We start from the raw sequence: 25,423 nt of genomic DNA on the forward strand, positions 1-25,423 counted from the left end.
CAGTCTGTTGCCTGAAGTGGGTAGTGGTGAGTCAGTTTGTGGTTGTGAGAGGGTGGTGGTAAAGAGTGCGGATGTGTGTGTGTAGGACGAAGTCCAGCGGGCCGAGGAGATGCCAGATTTGTATGCATGCATAAATGTGTGTGTAGCATGAAGTATGTATGTGACTGTAGTGTTTGTATGTACCACTTATCTGAGTGAGTGTCAGTTTGTGTATGACTCACTGTGGCCTGAATCATAAGTACGTATCGTTTACTGTATGTATGTATACTGTATACAGGTGTGTGTGTGTGTGTGTGTGTGTGTGTGTGTGTGTGTGTGTGTGTGTGTGTGTGTGTGTGTGTGTGTGTGAAAAAGGGTGTGTAGTTGAAGGGATCAGGAGGACTAAGGGTAAAGAGTAGGAGTAGGGAGGCAGTGAAGCAAGAGGCCTCCCTTACACCTCGCTCTCGGTGGAGGGTTTGCGTGCGGGGGTCCAGCCGGTGTCGGGCAGGCTGTGTTGGGGGTGGCGTTGGGGTGTGATGGTGACGGGGGTCAGCGTGTTTATGGACGAACACTCCGACGTCTCCTCTTGGAGCAACTGCTCTGTCTCGCCGTCGTCCAGCGAGGCGCTGCTGGCCTGCAGGGACACAGTGTCCGTGCGCATGCATGTGTGCAGACCACCACGTGACGGCTTCAGCTGCTTCAGGTCCTCCCAATACAGCTCCTCGCTGGAGAGGAGACACACTCCTTCCACGATGCGGATCTTCTCCTTGGTGTAGCCACTGTCCCCGCCACCCTGAGGAAGGAGAAAGAAGACACAGTAGAAGGGTTAGCTGTGTTAGCCTTGCGCATGACGTAGACATCAACCATAATCACACATCTAGGGTCAGATGATCATATCCCTAAAAGCATATGAGGGGATGAAGAATATCTGACCCTACATAAGTAGTTAGTGGAAAACTAATCCTGTATCAGTGGTTAGAGAGCAGCCATTTTGGAACAACTCATCAGAAAACAACTACAAACACTCCAGAGCAGGATGTTGTTGTAAATCTCTACCCATGCACAGTAGTAGTTTCCTTTCAGTGAGATGTCCTCTGGTCTTTCAGTTCATTTTGTCATCAGTGCTTATGTGTTGAGTAGGGAAACTATGGAATATCAAATGTGTCATCTCTTTACTGCATTTATGGAGAAACAATTTTTTTGTGACTGAAACTGCTCCAGGTAATCAAACGGTTAGAGTTGGGCTCAGGACTACATATGATAAACAGTGAATTTCCACAAAATAAGACTGTGTAAAATGTCAGACATACAATACATAAAGCGAAACAAAGAACAGACTTTTCAATACCTCATTATTTGATATTATTAGGTCCATCCAAAGCCATTGATAGAGAAAGTGCATTCCAAAAGTATTCACACCCCTCAACTTTTTCCACGTTTAGGGCTATAAGGTGGAATTAAAATAGATTAAATTGTCATTTTTTTGTCAACGACCTACACAAAAATGTTGTATTATTTGCATATTATTTATTTTTTAATTCTCCAAACTGTCAAGTTGGTTGCTGATCATTGCTAGTCTTGCCATATATATTCAAGACTATTTAAGTCAAAACTGTAACTCGGCCACTCCGGAACATTCAATGTCGTGTTGGTAAGCAACTCCAGTGTACACCGGCTTGTGAAAGTGTTCACCCCCCTTGGCATTTTTCCAACTTTGTTGCCTTACAACCTGGAATTAAAATAGATTTTTGGGGGGTTTGTAATCATTTGATTTACACAACATGTATACCACTTTGAAGATGCATTTTTATTTATTTATTTATTTATTGTGAAACAAACAAGAAATAAGACAACAAAAAAAACAGAAAACTTGAGTGTGCATAACTATTTCACCCCCCCCCAAAAGTCAATACTTTGTAGAGACACATTTTGCAGCAATCACAGCTGCAAGTCTCTTGGGGTATGTCTCTATAAGCTTGGCACATCTAGCCACTGGGATTTTTGCCCATTCTTCAAGGCAAAACTGCTCCAGCTCCTTCAAGTTGGATGGGCTCCGCTGGTGTACAGCAATTGGATTGAGGTCTGGGCTTTGACTAAGCCATTCCAATACATTTAAATGTTTCCTCTTAAACCACTTGAGTGTTGCTTGAGCAGTATGTTTAGGGTCCTTGTCCTGCTGGAAGGTGAACCTCCGTCCCAGTCTCAAATCTCTGGAAGACTGAAACAGGTTTTCCTCAAGAATTTCCCTCTATTTAGCGCCATCCATCATTCCTTCAATTCTGACCAGTTTCCCAGTCCCTGCCGATGAAAATCATACCCACAACATGATGCTACCACCACCACGCTTCACTGTGGGGATGGGTGTTCTCGGGTTGATGAGAGGTGTTGGGTTTGCGCAAGACATAGCATTTTCCTTGATGGCAAAAAAGCTCAATTTCTCATCTGACCAGAGAACCTTCTTCCATATGTTTGGGGAGTCTCCCACATGCCTTTTGATGAACACCAAACATCTTTGCTTATTTTTTTTCTTTTAGCAATGGCTTTTTTTCTGGCCACCCTTCCACAAAGCCCAGCTCTGTGGAGTGTACGGCTTAAAGTGGTCCTGTTGACAGATATTCCAATCTCCACCGTGGAGCTTTGCAGCTCCTTCAGGGTTATCTTTAGTCTCTTTATTGCCTATCTAATTAATGACCTCCTTGCCTGCTCCATGAGTTTTGGTAGGCGGCCCTCCCTTGGCAGGTTTGTTGTGGTGCCATATTCTTTCCATTTTTTAATAATGGATGTAATGGTTCTCTGTGGGATGTTCAAAGTTTCAGATATTTTTTTTTATAACGCAACCCTGATCTATACTTCTCCACAACTTTGTCCCTGAGCTGTTTGGAGAGCTCCTTGGTCTTCATGGTGCCCCTTGCTTAGTAGTGTTGAAGACTCTGGGGTCTTTCAAAACAGGTGTATATATACTGAGATCATGTGACACTTAAATAAAAATCCACTTGTGTGGGCTCTTTGCTTGACATCATGGGAGAATCAAAAGAAATCAGCCAAGACCTCAGGAAAATAAATTGACCTCTACAAGTCTGGTTCATCGACGCGGTGGGCCTTTACGGCTGGGACTGCAAGTTTGTGTTCCTTTTTTTTGGATTCCGCGAGCGCTAGCTGCCTGTACTACAGACACCTGTCGTTGTCGTGGGAATGATTCATTGTTCTCTTTTCGTAAAACAACTGATTGCAGTAAAGAGCCAATCTGGATACTAAGGAGACCCTGAGGGAAATTGACGAGTACCAACAGCTTTACGCTATTGAGGAACAACATACCCCTTCATGGAAAGATCTGGTGTGTTCCTTGTTCTTCATGATGCTCTCTGCGCTTTTAACGGACCTCTGAGACTATCACAGTGCAGGTGCATTTATACGGAGACTTGATTACACACAGGTGAATTGTATTTATCACCATTAGTCATTTAGGTCAACATTATATCATTCAGAGATCCTCACTGAACTTCTGGAGAGAGTTTGCTGCACTGAAAGTAAAGGGGCTGAATAATTTTGCACGCCCAATTTTTCAGTTTTTGATTTGTTAAAAAAGTTTGAAATATCCAATAAATGTCTCCCACTTCATGATTGTGTCCCACTTGTTGTTGATTCTTCACAAAAAAATACAGTTTTATATCTTTATGTTTGAAGCCTGAAATGTGGCAAAAGGTCGCAAAGTTCAAGGGGGCCAAATACTTTCGCAAGGCACTGTATAAAGAAGTGCATTGGAGATGTTCTACCCACTGTGACTATTAAAACCTACCTTAACCAGAAACTATGGATGGATGTCTGAATATAAACAGTGTAGCTATTCCCTCCGCAAGGCAGTCAATCAAGCGAAATGCCAGTACAGGGACAAAGTGGAGTCGCAATTCAATGGCTCAAACATGAGACGTAAAATAAATCCAGCAACGTCACGGACCCAACGTCACGCTTCCAGACAAACTAAACACCATCTTTCCCTGTTTTGAGGATAATACAATGCCACTGTCGTGGTCCACTAACAAGGACTGCCCCCCCCCCTCTGTGGCTGACATGAGTATAACATTTAAATGTGTTAACCCTCGCAAGGCTGCTGGCCCAGCTGCACAACGCGGTCTGCACAACGCATCACCGGGGGCAAACTACCTGCCCTCCATGACACCTAAAGCACCCGATGTCACAGGAAGGCCAAAAAGATCAACAAGGACATCAACCACCCGAGCCATTGCCTGTTCACACCGCTATCGTCCAGAAGGCGAGGTCAGTACAGGTGAATCAAAGCTGGGACCGAGAGACTGAAAACAGCTTCTATCTCAAGGCCATCAGACTGCTAAACAGCAATCACTAACTCAGAACAGGCACTGGCCACAAGTCACTTTATACAATGCACTCTAAATAATGCCACTTTAATAATGTTTACATATCTTACATTACTCATATCACATGTTTATACTGTATTTTATACCATTTACTGCACCTTGCCTATGCTGCTCGGCCATCCATATACTTACATGTACATGTTCTCATTCAGCCCTTTAGATTTGTGTGCATTAGGTCGTTGTTGGGGAATTGTTAGATATTACTGCACTGTCGGAACTAAAAGCACAAGCATTTCGCTACACTCACATTAACATCTGCTAACCATGTGTATGTGACAAAAAAAAACTTGATTTGATTGTGTGTATGCCAGTGACACACAATCTTAATGTAATCAATTTTAAATTCAGGCTGTAGCACAACAAATGTGGAAAAAGTAAAGAGGTGTGAGCATTTTCTGAAAGCACTGTTTGTCTCTACATTTTAAAAATCATTAGTAAAGTCAGTCATCAGAAAGAGTTAGTTGTCACACATGACCAAGCAGAGCAACAATAGTAGACACATGAGAGAGAGAGAGAGCATGTACACATGTTAGGTGAAGGTAGGGACAAGAGAAAGAGACAAAAGGAGTGAGAGATACAAGAGGAGTGAAAAAGAGAGTGATAAGGTTGATTGATGGAGGGATTCCCCCATGGTGTGTGACTACCTCTGCGCAGGACAAAACAGGTCAAAAGAATAAAGGAGAGAGGCTGTTGTAAGGATGAGAGAGCTGCAGTGAAGGAGAGGGGAAAAGAAGAAAAGAGAGATGAGTGGACGGGTCGGCCACCACTTGTGCCTCTTCATGTTTCGTTATAATAAAACTACTGTAAAGCAATCTATCTACAGCATAGGAGATAGAGACACACATCGAAAACTAGTATTTGTCTCAATGGTTACTTCTAGCCATACCTTTTGAAACCCGGTCATAATAGGCATACAGAATCCCAATGGATTCACATAAAATGTATCCATTACTCTATTAAAACATTAGGTACCTTCTTATTCTCAACAAAGTCTGAAGTGAGTGCAAACGTTGCATGTTATTATATAAGAATAACATACATTTCTGTTTCACCTTAAATCGTGATTTCACATTTATGCTTTAGACCCTCCAGAAAAATATCTGCTGCAAATGCTTGCACATGAAAAAAGCTAGACTAGAACTCTGTCGTCATTTTCTTGAAATACTAAATAGGCCTGGGTAGTTACCTCTTTCTTATATCGTAGCTGGTTGTAAATGGGCGGCTTTTGAGAGGTCTCAATCTTGACCTCTTGCGTTGACGTCCTATATGAGGGGTTACTGTAGGTCAGGTTGCTCACCCCGGGGTCAGCAAACTTGGACTTTTTGTGTCTGAGGATAGAAAGATGGGTAAACACATTGTACACACAGTCCACTGGATCAAACTGTCCATGGGGTGGCTATCTAGGTTAGCTCCCACAACAGACAAATGTCACAGGTCTAATATAGCTTCCTCTCTGTGTGATCTTTATCTGCACTGACATGAAGCAACAAGTTACATGACAGTAACATTGGCCAAATCTATTGGTGCTAAAATTGTTTACACCTAATCACTTATTTCAGATCTGGGCAGATAAAGGGATAGAGAATAGACATATATACACTACTATTCAAAAGTTTGGAGTCACATAGAAATGTCCTTGTTTTTGAAAGAAAAAATAAAAATAACATCAAATTGATCAGAAATACAGTGAAGACATTGTAAATGACTATTGCTGCTGGAAACGGCATATTATTATGGAATATCTACATAGGCGTACAGAGGCCCATTATCAGCAACCATCACTCCTGTGTTCCAATGTCACGTTGTGTTAGTCAAGTTTATCATTTTAAAAGGCTAATTGATCATTAGAAAACCCTTTTGGATTTATGTTAGCACAGCTGAAAACTGTTGTTCTAATTAAAGAAGCAATAAAACGGACCTTCTTTAGACAAGTTGAGTATCTGGAGCATTAGCATTTGTGGGTTCAATTACAGGCTCAAAATGGCCAGAAACAAAGACCTTTCTTCTGAAACACGTCAGTCTATTCTTGTTCTGAGAAATGAAGGCTATTGCATGCGAGAAATTGCCAAGAAACTGAAGATCTCTTACAACGCTGTGTACTACTCCCTTCACAGAACAGCGCAAACTGGCTCTAACCAGAATGGAAAGAGGAGTGGGAGGCCCCAGTGCACAACTGAGCAAGAGGACAAGTACATTAGAGTGTCTAGTTTGAGAAACAGACATCTCAAGTCCTCAACTGGCAGCTTCATTAAATAGTACTGAAAAAAAACAGTCTCAACGTCAACAGTGAAGAGGCGACTCCGGGATGCTGGCCTTCAAGGCAGAGTTGCAAAGAAAATGCAATATCTCAGACTGGCCAATAAAAAGAAAAGATTAAGATGGGCAAAATAACACAGGCACTGGACAAAGGAACTCTGCCTAGAAGGCCAGCATCCCGGAGTCGCCTCTTCACTGTTGACTTTGAGACTGGTGTTTGGCGGGTACTATTTAATGAAGCTGCCAATTGAGGACTTGTGAGGCGTTTGTTTCTCTCCCACAAATGCTGATGCTCCAGATACTCAACTAGTCTAAAGAAGGAGTTTTTTTGCTTCTTTAATCAGAACAACAGTTTTCAGCTGTGCTAACATAATTATAAAAGGGTTTTCTAATTATCAATTAGCCTTTTAAAATGATAATGTTGGATTAGCCAACACAACGTGCCATTGGAACACAGGAGTGATGGTTGATGATAATGAGCCTCTGTACGCCTATGTAGATATTCCATTAAAAATCACAGTTTCCAGCTACAATAGTCATTTACAACATTAACAATGTCTATACTGTATTTCTGAACAATTTTATTAGATTTTAATGGACAGAAAACGTGCTTTTCTTAAAAAAAGGACATTTCTAAGTGATCCCAAACTTTTAAATGGTAGTGTACAAATACTTTTTATTACTAGCACTAACTTTGTTGATGACTTCTTAATTGAGGAACATTTTACTTACTATGACTAATGTAGTTGTCTCACCTAGCTACTTTAAGATGAATGTACTAACAATAAATTGCTCTAGATTAGAGCTTCTGATAAATTACTCAAATGTAAATGTCAAATGACAGGAATTTTGAGTATTTAGAGAGGACTTGGTCTTACCTGTAAATAATGAAGGCAGTGATGATTATTAGGATGGCCAGAATGGTCAACGCTCCTCCAATCACATAGCTGATATGAAGCCCCTCCCCTGTGAAAGAAGCGTTGCAGATTAACAAATCAAATTGTACCTTACTTACAAGCCCTTAACCAACAATGCAATTTTAAGAAAATACCAACAACAAAAAGAGAAGAATAACAAACAATTAAAGAGCAGCAGTAAATATCAATAGTGGGGCTATATACACGGGGTACCAGTACAGAGTCAATGTGCGGGGGCACCGGTGTCAAGGTAATTGAGGTAATATGTCCATGTAGGTAGAGTTATTAAAGTGACTATGCATAGATAATAACAGACAGTAGCAGCAGCATAGAAGGGGGGGGCAATGCAAATAGTCTGGGTAGCCATTTGATTAGCTGTTCAGGAGTCTTATGGCTTGTGGGTTGCAGCTGTTGAGAAGCCTCTTGGACCTAGACTTGGCGCTCCAGTACCGATTGCCGTGCGTTAGCAGAGAGAACAGTCTATGACTAGGGTGGCTGGACTCTTTGGCAATTTTTAGGGACTTCCTCTGACACCTCCTGATATAGAGTTCCTGGATGGCAGGAAGCTTGGCCCCAGTGATGTACTGGGCCATAGGCACTACCCTCTGTAGTGCCTTGCGGACGGAGGCCGAGCAGTGGCCATACCAGGCAGTGATACAATCAGTCAGGATGCTCTCGATGGTGCAGCTTTAAAACCATTTGAGGATCTGAGGACCCATGCCAAATATTTTCAGTCTCCTGAGGGGGAATATGTTTTTTTCATGCCCTCTTTGCGACTGTCTTGGTATGTTTGGACTATGTTAGTTGGTTGGTGATGTGGACGCCAAGGAACTTAAAGCTCTCAATCTGCTACACTAAAGCCTCGCCGATGAGAATGGGGACATGCTTGGTCCTCCTTTTCCTGTAGTCCACGATCATCTCCTTTGTCTTGATCACGTTGAGGGAGAGGCTGTTGCGGTGATCAGGCCTACCACTGTTGTGTCATCAGAAAACTTAATGATGGTGTTGGAGTCGTGCCAGGCCATGCAGTCATGAGTGAACAGGGAGAACAGGAGGGGACTGAGCACACACCCCTGAGGGGCCCCCATGTTGAGGATCAGCGTGGCAGATGTGTTGTTACTTACCCTTACCACTTGGGGGAGGACCGTCAGAAAGTCCAGGATCCAGTTACAGAGGGAGGTGTCTCGTCCCAGGGTCCTTATCTTAGTGATGAGCTTTGAATGCACTATGGTGTTGAGCGCTGAGCTGTAGTAAATTAATAGCATTCTCACATAGGTTTTCCTTTTGTCCAGGTGGGAAAGGGCAGTGTGAAGTGCAATAGAGATGGCATCATTTGTGGATCTGTTAGGGCGGTATGCAAATTGGATTTGGTCTAGTGTTTCTGGCATAATGGTGTTGATGTGAGCCATGAACAGCCTTTCAAAGCACTTCATGGCTAAAGACTTGAGTGCTACGGGTTTGTCGAGGTTTAGGCAGGTGACCTTAGTGTTGTTGGGCACAGGGACTATGGTGGTCTGCTTGAAACATGTTATTACAGACTCAGACAGGCAGAGGTTGAAAATGTCAGTGAAGACACTTGCCAGTTGGTTAACGCCTGCTCAAAGCACACATTCTAGTAATCCTTGTGGCCCAGTGGCCTTGTGAATGTTGACCTGTTTAAAGGTCTTTTCTCACATCGGCTGCGGAGAGCATGATCAAACAGTCGTCCAGAACAGCTGATGCTCTCATGCATGTTTCAGTGTTACTTGCCTCGAAGCGAGCATAGAAGTTATTTAGCTCGTCTGGTAGGCTTGTGTCGCTGGACAGCTCTCGGCTTTGCTTCCCTTTGTAGTCTGTAATAGATTGCAAGCCCTGCCACATCTGACGAGTGTCGGAGCCGGTGTAGTACGATTCGATCTTAGTCCTGTATTGATGCTTTGCAAGTTTGATGGAGGGCATAGCGGGGAGGGCATAGCGGGATTTCTTATAAGCTTCTGGGTTTTAGTGCCAGTAATCCATGGTTTCTGGTTGGGGTATGTACGGTATGCAATTATTGATAAAGCCAGTGACTGATGTGGTGTACTCCTCAATGGCATTGGAAGAATCCCAGAACATATTCCAGTCTGTGCTAGCAAAACAGTCCTGTAGTTTAGCATCTACTTCATCTGACCACTTCTTTATTGACCGAGTCACTGGTGCTTCATGCTTTAATTTTTGCCTGTCAGCAGGAATCCGGAGGATAGAGTTATGGTCAGATTTGCCAAATGGAGGGCGAGGGAGTGCTTTGTACGCGTCTCTGTTTGTGGAGTAAAGGTGGTCTAGAATTGTTTTTCCTCTGGTTGCACATTTAACATGTTGATAAAAATGAGGTAAACTGATTGAAGTTTCCCTGCATTAAAGTCCTCGGCCACTAGGAGCGCCGCCTCTGTATGAGCGTTTTCCTGTTTGCTTATGGCGGAATACAGTTCATTGAGTGCAGTTTTAGTGCCAGCCTCAGTCTGTGGTGGTATGTTGACATCTATGAAAAATACATATGAAAACTCTAGGTAGGTAGTGTGGTCTACAGCTTATGAGATACTCTACCTTAGGCGAGCAAAACCTTAAAACTTCCTTAGATATCGTGCACCAGCTATTGTTTACAAATATGCATAGGCCCCGCTCTGTGTCTTACCAGAGGCTGCTGTTCTGTCTTGCCGATAGTGTATAATCCGCCAGTTGTCTGTTCTTAATGTTGTCGTTCAGCCACGACTCGATGAAACATAAGATATTACAGTTTTTAAATGTCCTGTTGGTAAGATATATACGTGCTTTCAGTTTGTCCCATTTATTCCCCAGCGATTGAACGTTAGCTAGCAGAATGGAAGGCAAGGGTTAGACACTCGTCGCGTGATCCTCACAAGGCACCCTGATCTCTTTCCGCAAAACCTCTGTTTCCTTTTCCAGCAAATCATGGGGATCTGGGCCTGGTCGGGTGTCTATAGAAGCATATCCCTCCCGTCCGACTCAATGAAGAACTCTTCGTCCAATTTGAGGTCCCAGTTCTGATGTCCAGAAGCTCTTTTCGGTCATAAGAGACGGTAGCAGCAACATTTTGCACAAAACAAGTTACGAACAATGCGAAAAAACAAACAAAATATCATGGTTGGTTAAGAGCTGATAAAAACGGCAGCCCTCCCCTCCGGCGCCATTTTCCTCCAACATCAACCAATGAGTGGATTACACTGCTATGACATCTAAACAATTAGATATAGCCTATAAAATCAACACTGTACATTTGAAAGTGAATAAGTTATTATGATGATGCAAAGTGTGATGAAGATGCTACTGAGGGTAATAATCATGATAATGATGATGATGGTGAAGCTGACTGATCTTTATCTTACCGTGAGGAGCCGTCACCACGTTGCTCTCTAAGCAGCCCTCCACACTCAGGCTCTTGTCTGTGCAGCTACAAAACGGGATGTAAAAAAAACAAAACATTTACCATCAAACTGAGCCTATACTTTCTCACAAACTGAAGATATAAAAGTAAAGCATAGTGATACAAGGTATTTAGTCAATATTCATATAAGACAGCACTCATTATGTATCAATATGATCCCTTCAGGTCATGGCCAATGAGGTAAAATGTCAGGCCTGTTTTTGTCATACTTAATCAGTGGGGGTCCTTGCTGAGGCGTGTCTGTGGGGGCTTCGGGGATCTTGTTAGGGGCTGGGGTGCTGGTGGTCTCTCTGTCTGGTGAGGTTGGCACATAACCTGAGACTAAACAGAGGAACAATGACTAGTGTTTTAAAGATAAATAAACAGATCACACACAAAACTGGAATGTTGCTTATCAAAATAAGTTGTTTCTCACACGCATGCAAGTACACACACACACACACAAACTCACTTGTGGAGCAGGGCCTGCTGTCTGGTTCATCAGGGCAGGCACAGACAAAGCTGTTTGTATTAGCGAAGCAGAGATGAGTACATCCTCCATTATTCACCCCACAGTGGTTAGTGCCTACATGGAAAAGAAAAGGCTTACTTTAACCTGTTCAACTTTTGTGCCATTTTCACAACGGCACATATAAATCAAATAACATTTTATTGGTCACATACACACTTAGCAGATGTTATTGTGGGTGTAGCGCAATGCTCGTGTTCCCAGCTCCAACAGTGCAGTAGTACCTAACAATTCACAACAATTCACAAATCTAAAAGTACAAGAATGAAACTAAGAAATATATAAATATTAGGATGAGCAATGCTGGAGTGGCATTGACTAAATACAGTAGAATATAATATAGTATATACATATGAGATGAGTAAAGCAGTATGTAAACATTATTAAAGTGACTAGTGCTCCATTATTAAAGTGGCCAGTGATTCCATGTCTATGTATATAGGGCAGCAGCCTCTAAGGTGAAGGGTTGAGTAACCGGGTGGTAGCCGGCTTGTGATGGCTATTTAACAGTCCGATGGCCTTGAGATAGCTGTTTTTCAGTCTCCTGGTCCCAGGTGTAATGCACCTGTACTGACCTCGCATTCTGGATGGTAACGGGTTGAACAGGCAGTGGCTCAGGTTGTTGATGTCCTTGCTGGCCTTACTTTGACATCGGGTGCTGTAGGTGTCCTGGAGGGCAGGCAGTGTCCCCCCGGTGATGCGCTGGGCAGGCCACACCATCCTCTGGAGTGCCCTGCGGATGCGGGTGGTGCAGTTGCTGTACCAGGCAGTGATACAGCCCGACAGGATAATCTCAATTGTGCATCTGTAAAAGTTTGAGGGTCTTAGTGGCCAAGACTAATTTCTTCAGCCTCCTGAAGTTGAAGAGGCACTGTTGCACCTTCTTCACCACACTCCCTGTATGGGTGGACCATTTCAGATCGTCTCCACTGTGGTCCCATCGATGTGGATAGCGATGTGCTCACGCTGCTGTTTACTGAAGTCCACGATCAGCTCTTTCATTTTGTTGAAGTTGAGGGAGAGGTTATTTCCCTGCCAACGCTCCACCAGGGCCCTCACCTCCTCCCTGTACACTGTCTCGTCATTGTTAGTAATCTGGCCTACTACTGTTGTGTCATCTGCAAACTTGATGATTGACTTGGAGGCATGCGTGGCCATGCAGTCATGGGTGAACAAGGAGTACAGGAGGGGGCTGAGCACGCACCCTTGTGGGGCCCCTGTGTTAAGGATCAGCGAAGCAGAGGTGTTGTTTCCTGCCATCACCACCTGTGGGCAGCTCGTCAGGAAGTCCAGGACCCAGTCGCACAGGGCAGGGTTTAGATCCAGGGCCCCGAGCTTAATGATGAGCTTGGAGGTTACTATGGTGTTGAAGGCTGAGCTATAGTCAATGAACAGCATTCTGATGTAGGTATTCCTCTTGTCCAGATGGGATAGGGCAGTGTGATGGCGATGGCCTTGTCTGTGGATCTATTGGGGCGGTAAGCACATTTAAGTGGGTCTAGGATGTCAGGTAAGGTAGAAGTAAGGTGATCCTTAATTAGACTCTCAAAGCACCTCATGATGACAGAAGTAAGTGCTATGGGGCGATAGTAATTTAGTTCAGTTAACTGTGCTTTCTTGGGTACAGGAACAATGGTGAACATCTTGAAGCAAGTGGGGAAAGCAGACTGGGATAGGGAGAGATTGAATGTCAATAAATACTCCAGCCAGCTGGTCTGCGCACGCTCTGAGGATGCGGCTAGGGATGCTGTCTGGGCCGGCAGTCTTGTGAGGGTTAACACGCTTAAATGTCTTACTCAAGTTAGCCATGGAGAACGAGAGCCCACAGTCCTTGGGAGCGGCCTGCGTTGGTGGCACTGTGTTATCGTCAAAGGGGACGAAGATGATTTTCAGATTGTCTGGGAGCAAGACGGTGTCCGCAACGTGGCTGGTTTCCCTTTGTAATCCGTGATTGCCTATAGACCCTGCCACATACGTCTCGTGTCTGAGCCGTTGAATTGCAACTCCACTTTGTCTCTTTACTGATGTTTTGCCTGTTTGATTGCCTTACGGAGGGAAAAACTACAGTCTTTGTATTCAACCATATTCCCAGTCATCTTGCCATGGTTAAATGTGGAGGTTTGCACTTTCAGTTTTGCGCAAATGCTGCCATCGATCCACGGTTTCTGGTTTGGGTAGGTTTTAATAGTCACCGTGGGTGACATCCCCTATACACTTCCTGATGAACTCTGTCACATGTTTGTGAAACGTCAATGTTATTCTCAGGTTACCCAGAAAATATCCCAGTCCTCGTGATCAAAACAATCTTGAAGCATGAATTCCGATTGGTCACCCCAGTGTTGAATAGACCTTAGCACAGACCTTAGCACTATAAGGAAGGGAGGAGCAAAATTGAGTCGTGATCTGATTTGCTGAAGGGAGGGTGGGGAGGGCCTTGTAAGCATCTCGAAAAGTCACGTAGCAGTGGTCTAGTGTTTTTCCTAAGTAACTACAGTCAATGTGTTGATAGAACTTTGGTAGCTTTTCCCTCAAATTTATTTTGTTAAAATCCCCAGCTACAATTCATGTGGCCTCAGGATATGTGGTTTCCAGTTTGCATAATGTTCCTTGAGGGCCGTTGTGGTATTGACTTGAGGGGGAATATACACGGCTGTGACTAACATATATTTTATGCTTAATGAAAGACATTCATATTTCAACCAATACATGCTTAGTGCTATTAGAAATAGCAACAATGTGACTATTACAGAGCAACAGGAGGCAAAAGGAAGTAAAATTGTCCGTTTTGAAAGTCTAGGTTTGAAACAAAATATACCAAAAGGATAAAGAAAACAAAAAAACAAGTCAGATCTTTTACCTAATAGTGGCACTACAAACACGCATAAATTCCCCTAGAAACACAGCCAATTGAAAACAGCAGGAATTGTGCAACGGCTCCATTTTTCAACACATAGGAATAATATACATACAGTGCCTTGCGAAAGTATTCGGCCCCCTTGAACTTTGCGACCTTTTGACACATTTCAGGCTTCAAACATAAAGATATAAAACTGTATTTTTTTGTGAAGAATCAACAACAAGTGGGACACAATCATGAAGTGGAACGACATTTATTGGATATGGCCGTGCAAAATTATTCAGCCCCTTTACTTTCAGTGCAGCAAACTCTCTCCAGAAGTTCAGTGAGGATCTCTGAATGATCCAATGTTGACCTAAAAGACTAATGATGATAAATACAATCCACCTGTGTGTAATCAAGTCTCCGTATAAATGCACCTGCACTGTGATAGTCTCAGAGGTCCGTTAAAAGCGCAGAGAGCATCATGAAGAACAAGGAACACACCAGGCAGGTCCGAGATACTGTTGTGAAGAACTTTAAAGCCGGATTTGGATACAAAAAGATTTCCCAAGCTTTAAACATCCCAAGGAGCACTGTGCAAGCGATAATATTGAAATGGAAGGAGTATCAGACCACTGCAAATCTACCAAGACCTGGCCATCCCTCTAAACTTTCAGCTCATACAAGGAGAAGACTGATCAGAGATGCAGCCAAGAGGCCCATGATCACTCTGGATGAACTGCAGAGATCTACAGCTGAGGTGGGAGACTCTGTCCATAGGACAACAATCAGTCGTATTATTGCACAAATCTGGCCTTTATGGAAGAGTGGCAAGAAGAAAGCCATTTCTTAAAGATATCCATAAAAAGTGTCTTTAAAGTTTGCCACAAGCCACCTGGGAGACACACCAAACATGTGGAAGAAGGTGCTCTGGTCAGATGAAACCAAAATTGAACTTTTTGGCAACAATGCAAAATGTTATGTTTGGCGTAAAAGCAACACAGCTCATCACCCTGAACACATCGTCCCCACTGTCAAACATGGTGGTGGCGCATCATGGTTTGGGCCTGCTTTTCTTCAGCAGGGACAGGGAAGATGGTTAAAATTGATGGGAAGATGGATGGAGCCAAATACAGGACCATTCTGGAAGAAAACCTGATGGAGTCTGCAAAAGACCTGAGACTGGGACGGAGATTCGTCTTCCAACAAGACAATGATCCAAAACACAAAGCAAAATCTACAATGGAATGGTTCAAAAATAAACATATCCAGGTGTTAGAATGGCCAAGTCAAAGTCCAGACCTGAATCCAATCGAGAATCTGTGGAAAGAACTGAAAACTGCTGTTCACAAATGCTCTCCATCCAACCTCACTGAGCTCGAGCTGTTTTGCAAGGAGGAATGGGAAAACATTTCAGTCTCTCGATGTGCAAAACTGATAGAGACATACCCCAAGCGACGTACAGCTGTAATCGCAGCAAAAGGTGGCGCTACAAAGTATTAACTTAAGGGGGCTGAATAATTTTGCACGCCCAATTTTTCAGTTTTTGTTTTTGTTAAAAAAGTTTGAATTATCCAATAAATGTCGTTCCACTTCATGATTGTGTCCCAGTTTTTGTTGATTCTTCACAAAGAAATACAGTTTTATATCTTTATGTTTGAAGCCTGAAATGTGGCAAAAGGTCGCAAAGTTCAAGGGGGCCGAATACTTTCGCAAGCCACTGTATGAGAAGCAAACTGACGTTGCTACCTTTCCACTAACGTAATTAGATTTCCTGTCTGATTCCCAGTTCGTCAGCTAAATAGCAGCTGAAGATCACGAGGTCTCCCGGCCACCTGAAGCCAGATGCGTCTGGTTGGGCAATGAGCTCAGCGTCAAAACTGAACAGATTTTGACACCTGACATCTTAAAATGACCCTAGCAATTGGGGTGTTATTTTTTAAATAACACATAAACAAGCGAGGAAACATCCAACTTATTTCCCCATTCAATTTGCTAATAGCAAACGAGTCAGATATAGCAATGGTACATACTGGAGGATACATGCAAGGTAATGAATTGAGAAAGAAATGCATTGCATTATGCATTAACATTTTACATTTCAGTAATTTAGCAGATGTTATTTATCCAGATTTAACAGAAACTCCTATCCAGAGCGACTCACATCTAGTGCATTCATCTGAAGACAGCTATGTGGGGCACGCTTCGGACATTGCCAGCAGTAAGATTTGAGGTTGTTTTACGAAAAGACAATTGCTTTCGAGTGGTATGTCATTTTGTATTTATTTTTTTACCGTAATTGACGGAATGGATATCCCTTAAGCTTAACGGACATTTTATAGCAGGTGTACTCAACAGATGAAGAAGAGTTTGTAGAGATTCGCAATACAATGTTGAACACTTTTACTGTTGTTGAGTAAAAAAAAAAAGTTTACCTCCGCTCTAAACAAGGCATGTATTACATAACACACACTGTAAATAATCATTCTTGAATGTGACCAACAGCATAAGGTGAAAGCTTGAAAAACGTAAATAAAAAACATCCCCGAAATGCCTCGCTACCACTCAGTCACTGTGGCGACACCACAATGGGGGTTGAATCTGGCTCTAATCATCTTGGATCAGATTACCCTCAATTCTAATCTACGCCATAAGAAGATGAACTAACACTTGAACCGGTATCAGTAGTTAGGGGCAACTTACCACCCGCTCAAGGGTGAAGATTCACCTTCGGTACAGGTCTAGGATCAGCTTTCCCTCCCCAATCCTAACCTTAACCATTAGTCGGGAAAATGCTAAAATGACTCAAGATCAGCGTCTAGGGGCAACATCTCTCTGCTCCCTTACCGCTCTGCCTCTGTGGCGAGACTATGATGATGTCCATGAGGCCCTCCACATTGGCCAGGACCGTCTCCTTGCTGCGGCCAGTGTGTTTGTCTACACGCTGAATGGACTTAGTCTGCCAGTCCGTCCAGTAGATCCAACGGTCTTGCTGCGAGAGTCGGGAGAAAGGGGTTAGAGGGGAGGACACCGGCTTCAACTGAGGGAACAAAGTAGAGAAAAAGAGAGGAGAGAAAGAAACACAGACGAGGAAGAGAGAGAGGGAGGAAGAAAATGAAGGTCAGAGATGGAGGGAAGTAGAATGGTTCAGTTTTATGGTTCAGTATGAGTGGAGCAGGAGGGAGAGCAAGTGAGGCAGTGAACAAACAATTGAGTGACGGAAGAGAGAAAGAGCAAGTGAGTGGACATGGCAGCCAGGGGGAGGGGTCAGGTAGTTGATTGACAGCTGGAGGGGATACCTGTGTGAGGGCGAAGGGGTGGGACACAGGGCTGATGAGGATTTGCCGGAGCTTTCCGTTTAGGTCGGAACTCTCAATGCGGTCCAGGTGAGCATCCACCCAGAAGATCCTACACACACACACACACGCAGGAGTTAAACACACACACAATCATAGTACATATACATACTAGGCAAAATACTTTGCAGAGATATTAGACAGAGATGAGAGGGATTTAACAGGAATTGACATCAAAACTATCTATCAAGAGGCCAGAAAACTCCTGTACTGTACTATGATTTACTACACACAGGATTCCCACACCTTCTTAAACATTAAATTCAAGTACTTTTCAAGGACTTTCCAGGCCCAATTCCCTCAAATTCAAGGACCCAACATGGCATAGTTTGAGACACGGATCAAGGTTAATTACTGTTACAACACTGTGAGAGCTAGCAGGCTTTACAGAAGCTCACAGACAACAATTAAAAAGAGAGAGGCTTGAATGTGTGAACACTTCTCAGTTGTTCTGTGTTACAGTGATGGCAGACTGTGGTCTCTTGCTTTCTCTAACACAGCAAAACAACATCTTGTGTAAGTTGAGCGATAGAGACAGAGACTTATTTACAAGTTGAAGAGCTAAGTAACTCCTCCTCCTTTATTTCATTAGCACTAGCTTAACACAAAACATGTCGCAGAGCAAAAACATGAGCTTTTTTTTAAGTAAACAAAAACACATGACCATGAATAAAAGGTTTGGAACAATAAAATATTAGATGAAAATGATAAATAAAACCTTTCCCCAATAAAACATTTCCCAGACCATTGTGTTCTGGGGTTGTTGGCCTTTTTGGTTCATTTGCTTTTTGTTGTTGTTGATCACTTACTCATTGAGAAGTGTTTTGCTCCTTCTCAAACTGTTAAAACAGTGCCAAACCCTTGCTTTTTGCTGCTATACCCCTTCATTTGCTTTTCAGGACATTCACTTTTTCGTTGAGTAGTGTTTCTATTTCAGCTATTTGTGCTTTTTTTTATCTTCAGCACCCTTTCTCAGGCTATTAGACTTGGCAATAAGAGTGAGGTTTCCTGTGCTCTCCGCTTTGAGTGCAAATTTGTCTGCTGAGGTCTCGAGAGCATTTATGTCATCTGTCATTTATGTCATTCTTTTCTTCCCTTTAAGTTAATCTATTTCATCTATAAGGTCTTTTCTCTTTCTGTTTTTTTTTGCTCATCCATTCTTCTCTGTCTGTTCTTCTTGATGTGTCACATACCTCTGCCTTGCAGATGCAAGGTGAGAGTAAGACAGTAAGAGGAGTTGGTGGCAAATTCTCCTTGATTTCTGAGCTCTCTGTCCTTTGACATATACTCGTAAAAATGTGTCCACGCTGTCTTGGACAGTGAGAGACAGAATAACAACAACAAAAATCCAGAAAAACGCATTTCAAAAATGTTATAAATTGATTTGCATTTTAATGAGGGAAATAAGTATTTGACCCCTCTGCAAAACATGACTTAGTACTTGGTGGCAAAACCCTTGTTGGCAATCCCAGAGGTCAGACGTTTCTTGTAGTTGGCCACCAGGTTTGCAAACATCTCAGGAGGGAGATCTAATCTTGTCCCTGACATCCTTGGAGAGCTCTTTGGTCTTGGCCATGGTGGAGAGTTTGGAATCTGATTGATTGATTGATTGCTTCTATGGACAGGTGTCTTTTATACAGGTAACAAGCTGAGATTAGGAGCACTCGCTATAAGAGTGTGCTCCTAATCTCAGCTCGTTACCTGTATAAAAAACACCTGGGAGCCAGAAATATTTCTGATTGAGAGGTCAAATGCTTATTTCCCTCATTAAAATGCAAATAAATTTCTAACATTTTTGACATGCGTTTTTCTGGATTTTTTGTGTGTTATTTTGTCTCTTACCGTTCAAATAAACCTACCATTAAAATTATAGACTGATAATTTCTTTGTCAGTGGGCAAATGTACAAAATCAGCAGGGGATCAAATACTTTTTTCCCCCCTCACTGTACATAGCATGCAGTACACTGTCAGCTTTCCACTCTGTTTCTTCCACTCCCTTCTGAAATGCTCCTTGTACAATATGGAGACGGCAACTGCCAATGTTTATAAGGTGTACATTTAAAATCTAGGAGGGTCTTCTCAACCTTTGAGTAAAATGACTGATTTACATTTGGTCCATCCAGGAGATCTGAACCATGTTTTCCTTGGTAGATCTTCGGTGCTCTTCTTATAGACCGCTTTAAGGTCCAATGTCACATAAATTTAGAATCATAAAATCTTATCCCAACTTTGTCCTCATCCCATAAACGGACGTGAAAGTCACACTGCTTTGACTGAGTTTTTCTGTTCAGGCTCATCAAAGAGAAGTACATAGTCCTCCTCCCCAGCAGACAGTTTTTTAGACAACAAGTGCTTGAAATGAGGAGCCAAGCTATGCACACACAGCTGGACTTTGCTGCCCTGCATGCGAAGGTCTTGGCTATTGCACTGTCTGGGAACATCGATGAGAACAGCACACCTAAGAGTAAAAAAAGAAGAAGATTGAAACCAAACACTTATTTCTGTTTATAGCCTGTATGTGAACCTGTGTGTGTCACAGAGAGAGAATATGAAATATGAAAACAAACATAACATGTTCCTAAAAAATAATTTAATGTTACAGTTGACAGTTTATAAACCATGTCACTCACCCCCATCATATTCAGACACCACAATGTCTCAGCCCTCAATTTGTCCTCTTTGGGAACGCCAGTTATGATGGAGGTGGTGACTGTGGTAGTAGTTTCAAGATTGTCTAGGTGGTGATGTCAATGATGACTTTTTCACATAGATCAATTGAGTGGGAGCTGTAAGAAAATAAGTGTCCAAGTCTGATGAATGACTAGCTAGCTGGCTAATGTTAGCTAGCATTAGTCATGAAACGTTGTCACTAACAACTCTAGTGAACGTCCTATAACTAAATGTAAACTTCACCTAACGTCATTTATTTTAAATGTTCACTGTCTAGCTCTGCTTGCTGCAAGTTGGCTAACGTAATGTTTACAAATTAGCTAACTTTAGCAAGCTAGCACTATTGTCAGGTGTGATTCTGTGGGAGAACTGACTGAGACATCTAGATAACGTCAGCTAACAACAACATAGAAAACGTTAATTTGACCGAATAATTCTGTAACGTTAAAGTTAATTTACACAACCATGAAGAGACGGAATAATCTAGCTAACTAATTAACGTTAATAACTAAGTACGGTTGTTGTATTCCTTTCTACATTATCAGGGGTAGGACCTACCTGCTTTTAACTTGCAGATGGCCGTCCTGTGTGATGCTTCAGCAGCATGGCTTGTCACAGCTGCTTCGTCCATGGCGTGAACTTTAATTGATTTGCTGCAGGCTCTGCATCGGGCCATATGGATGTCCCACTGATCATTAACAAGCCAGTCTTTGTAAATGTCTTTGGTGAGCCACGAGTCCTGGAATTTACATTTTCCAGGCATAGCTGAAGGTTCGCTTAACGTTACATCGTGCATACATTTATTTTGTCCCCCCACACCAAACGTGATCACGACATGCAGGTTAAATTATCAAAACAAACTCTGAACCAATTATTTTAATTTGGGGACAGGTCAAAAAGCATTAAACATTTATGGCAATTTAGCTAGTTAGCTTGCACTTGCTCGCTAATTTGTCCTATTTAGCTAGCATGCTGTTGCTAGCTAATTTGTCCTGGCATATAAACATTGAGTTGTTATTTTACCTGAAATGCACAAGGTCCTCTACTCCGCCAATTAATCCACACAAATAGTTTCTGGTCATCCCTCTTCCTTCCAGGCCTTTTCTTCTCTTGACTTTAAATTGCGATTGGCAACTTTCATAAATTAGGTACATTACCGCCACTGACCTCATTTGTCTTTCAGTCACCCACGTGGGTATAACCAATGAGGAGATGGCACGTGGGTACCTTCTTCTATAAACCAATGAGGAGATGGGGGAGGCAGGACTTCCAGCGCGATCTGCATCAGAAATAGAACTGATTTCTATTTTAGTCCTTGGCAATGCAGACGCTCGTTAGCGCACTCGAGCATTGTGGGTGCAACAATTGAATAACATAAGATTTCTACGCTTATTTTGCAACGCCCGCGCACGCGACGCGAGCAGTGTGGTCAGCCTGTTAGGTTTCTCGCTTGCTTGCCGCTGTTTAACCTGGATCATTTGACTTCAATCACTTATGCACGCAAGTGCAGACAGTTGAACGTAAGCCTATTACTGACGTTAAGTAAAAAAAAAAAATTGAAATACCTTAAATTTCTATTCATGCACAAATTATATAAATTCAAAATAACCTTGATTTTTTTCTCTCAAATTCACAAACTTTCAAGGACCCGTGGGAACCCTGTATACAAAACAGAATGTTCTGCAGACAATAATTTGATTTTCTCGACTAAGATCTGCTTTGCATGCTGTTAGTTCCTAATATTTTCAGTCTTTCTTTCCCTGTCTGTCACACTCTCCCTCCCGCTCCCTCTGTAGGTTGACATTTATTGGGATGAGTCTTGTCCTGGAGGCAGAACTGAGCAATTTCTGCTAGATGGGCCAACTGCAATGTCAAATTTGTCTTTATTGTAAAAATTTATGAAAACAAAACTTTGCTTTTTGGTCTTAATTTAAAGTTAAATTAATTTAAGGGTTAGGCATTAGGGTTAACAGTGTGGTTAAGGTTAGAGTTAAGGCTAGGCAGATAATATGACTTTATGGCTGTGCCAGCTAGTGACAAAGGCTGCAGCAAGGCTGCCTCCAGAACAAGATTTATCATGAAAAACACTAACCTGCGCTCCCTCTCTCCCTCCCTACCATTCCCTCTCTCCTCTCTCCCTCCCTACCATTCCCTCTCTCTCCTCTATCTCTATCTGTCATTCCCTTATTTCCTCAGTCCCTCCGTCCCTATCCAATCCCTCGCTCTCTCCTATATATCTGTCTGTCATTTCCTTATTCCCTCCCTACCAATCCCTCGCTCTCTCCTATATATCTGTCTGTCATTCCCTTATTCCCTCCCTCCCTTACCACTCTCTCTCCTTTATCTCTGTCTGTCATTCCCTTATTCCCTCCCTCCCTACCTCTCTCTCCTGTATCTCTATCTGTCATTCCCTTATTTCCTCCCTCCCTCCCTACCAATCCCTCGCTCTCTCCTATATATCTGTCTGTCATTTCCTTATTCCCTCCCTACCAATCCCTCGCTCTCTCCTATATATCTGTCTGTCATTCCCTTATTCCCTCCTTTCCACCAACTCTCTCTCCTTTATCTCTGTCTGTCATTCCCTCCCTCCCTCCCTCCCTCCCTCCCTCCCTCCCTCCCTCCCTCCCTCCCTCCCTCCCTCCCTCCCTCCCTCCCTCCCTCCCTGTCAGTCCCCTATTCCCTGCCTGTCTCCATTCCCCTCCCTTCCACTCTCTCGCTCTAACCTGCGTGTGTCGTAGTCCAGTGTGAGTCCGTTGGGCCAGCCCAGGTCTGTGTTAATCAGAACTTTGCGGTCTGATCCGTCTAGGTGTGCCCGCTCAATCTTAGCAATGTGACCCCAGTCTGTCCAGAACAGGTACCTAGGGAGACCAATGAAACAATGACAACCCAGTTCCCGCACCCCCCCCCCACCCCCACACACTTACAAACGCCCACAAAACCAATCTCTTCCACTATACCCTTCCACCCTCTTCCCTCAACCTTAACACTTCCCCCCTCTATTCCTCCTTCTCTCCCCCTCTCACCCTTTGCTGGGAAACACAGCGATGGCCCTGGGTTCATCCAGGCTGTTGTTGACTAGTACTTTGCGGCTGGTCCCGTCCAGTCGGGCCACCTCAATGGTGTTGCGACCTGTGTCAGTCCAGTACATATTCCTGGTCACCCAGTCCACAGCCAGACCATCAGTAGTCTTCAGACCCTGGCTTATCACTGTCTCCATCCCTGTACCATCCAGGTTGGCCCGTCTGACCAGCACAGGAGAAGTTAAGTCAAACAATGAATCAATCAATCAGCAAATCAATTAGTTATATAATTTATTAAATCAAATCCTATTGCTCAAATACATTAATTGTAAAGAGTTAAAACCCCAAATAGTAAGAAAAAGTGACAGTGACAAGGATGAATTCCATGTGTGGGAATGCATGCGTGTGTGATTAAGAGTGTATTTATTGTGTGTGTGTATACACTGAGTATATAAAACATTAAGAACACCTCTTTACATGAAATAGACTGACCAGGTGAATCCAGTTGAAAGCTATGATCCCTTATTGATGTCACTTGTTAAATCCACTTCAATCAGTGTAGATGAATGTTTAAGAAGGATTTTTAAGCATGGTAGTAGGTGCCAGGCGCACCGGTATGAGTGTGTCAAGAACTGCAACACTGCTGGGTTTTTCACGCTCAACAGTTTCGTGTGTACCAAGAATGGTCCACCACCCAAAGGACATCCAGCCAACGGCTGGGCTGGCCAGTGGTCAAAAACAGGTCATTGGTGAAAGAGGACAAATGAGGCAGACACGAATTGTGCAGAGCAACAGACGGACTACAGTTAGTCAACTGACAGTTCAGTACAACATTGGTCCCCAAAGACCCATCAAATAATGCACAACTCGTTGTACCTTGACACGAATTGCGTATGGCAGCCGAAGACCTTGCAGAGTTCCACTTATTTCAGCAAAAAACAAGAAACCGCGGTTGCAGTGGGCTAAGGGACAAAAACACTGGAGAGTTAAAAAAAACATTGCCTGGTCTGATGAATCCCGGTTCCTGGTATTTAGAAAACCACATGAATATATGCATCCACCATGCTGCTTTTCAACATTGCAGGCTGGTGGTGGTGGTGGTGTGGGGTGTGTTTTCATGGCACACATTGGGTCCCTTGATAAAAGCGGAGCTACGTTTGAATACCACAGGATATCTGAACATCATTGCCAATCAGGTACATCCCTTCATGGCAGCTGTGTATCCATCTGCCCCATGCCACAAGGTTAGGATTGTCAAGGAGTGGTTCCACAAACATGACAGTGAATTTAGCTTACTGCAGTGGCCTGCCCAGTCAACAGATCTCAATCCAATTGAGCATCCATGGGATGAGATGTAACAATCTATTTGGTGTAGAGATACACTACCAGCCAACTTGACACAACTGTGGGAAGCATTAGGCCAGCATCCCTGTGGAACACTTTTGACACCTTATAGAGTCAATGAATTGAGGCTGTTCTGAGGGCAAAAGGAGGTGCAACTCAATATTAGGAAGGTGTTCCTAATGTTTTGTACAGTGTATATTGTGTGTGAGCGTGTCTTTTTAGCATACCGGATAACATCAAGGCTGACATCGGTGTAGTACAGCTTCCCGTCCACGCTGTCGTAGTCCAGTGAGATGACGTTGTGCAGCTCAGGCACGGGCACATGCACATCTGTGTGGTCATTTGTGTCCAGGGAGATGCGTCGCACGCTGACCCGGTTGGAGAAGAGCAGGTAGGTCTCGGGGGAGTCGTCACATGACCTGGCATCCCCCTTGAGGAGGATGCCGGTGGGACAGGCACAGGAAGTACCGTTGGGGCGGGGTAGACACAGGTGGCTACAGCCCCCGTTCCTTCTACCACACTTATTGAAACCTGGAGGGAGGGGGGGTGGTGTGTAAGAGAGAGAGAGAAAGAAGCAAACCAAGTCAAACTTTTGTTGCAGGTACACAAATAGGGGTAGCAGCAGCATATTTATGGGTGTCATTACATTGCCATTACATACAGGCAACTGATTCCATTGAAAGTGAAGTGAGAGAGGGAAGACTAACAATAAATAGAT

At 43.3% G+C, this 25,423-nt stretch overlaps 1 protein-coding gene across 3 annotated transcripts in view; it reads right to left on the minus strand.

The window, feature by feature from the left end:
- Nucleotides 1-255: 255 nt before the first annotated feature.
- The window catches only part of lrp4 (low density lipoprotein receptor-related protein 4), a 226,213-nt gene continuing 201,045 nt past the window's right edge, over nt 256-25,423 (minus strand). Inside the window, exons 28-39 of one of the 3 annotated variants that reach the window (XM_042320845.1) lie at nt 24,933-25,236; nt 23,365-23,583; nt 23,065-23,199; nt 17,614-17,722; nt 17,162-17,354; nt 11,419-11,532; nt 11,177-11,288; nt 10,909-10,973; nt 7,508-7,595; nt 5,560-5,701; nt 5,018-5,080; nt 649-772 (exon numbers count right to left, since the gene is read on the minus strand). In XM_042320845.1, coding sequence (XP_042176779.1) covers nt 5,039-5,080; nt 5,560-5,701; nt 7,508-7,595; nt 10,909-10,973; nt 11,177-11,288; nt 11,419-11,532; nt 17,162-17,354; nt 17,614-17,722; nt 23,065-23,199; nt 23,365-23,583; nt 24,933-25,236 — 1,523 coding nt within the window. In that variant the 3' untranslated portion in view covers nt 649-772; nt 5,018-5,038. Of the gene's footprint in view, nt 773-5,017; nt 5,081-5,559; nt 5,702-7,507; nt 7,596-10,908; nt 10,974-11,176; nt 11,289-11,418; nt 11,533-17,161; nt 17,355-17,613; nt 17,723-23,064; nt 23,200-23,364; nt 23,584-24,932; nt 25,237-25,423 lie in introns of all 3 variants that reach the window. The other 2 variants (XM_042320844.1, XM_024418426.2) reach the window with 2 other exon arrangements.

Source organism: Oncorhynchus tshawytscha, linkage group LG04 (genome assembly GCF_018296145.1).
Source record: "Oncorhynchus tshawytscha isolate Ot180627B linkage group LG04, Otsh_v2.0, whole genome shotgun sequence".
Lineage (NCBI taxonomy): Eukaryota > Metazoa > Chordata > Actinopteri > Salmoniformes > Salmonidae > Oncorhynchus > Oncorhynchus tshawytscha.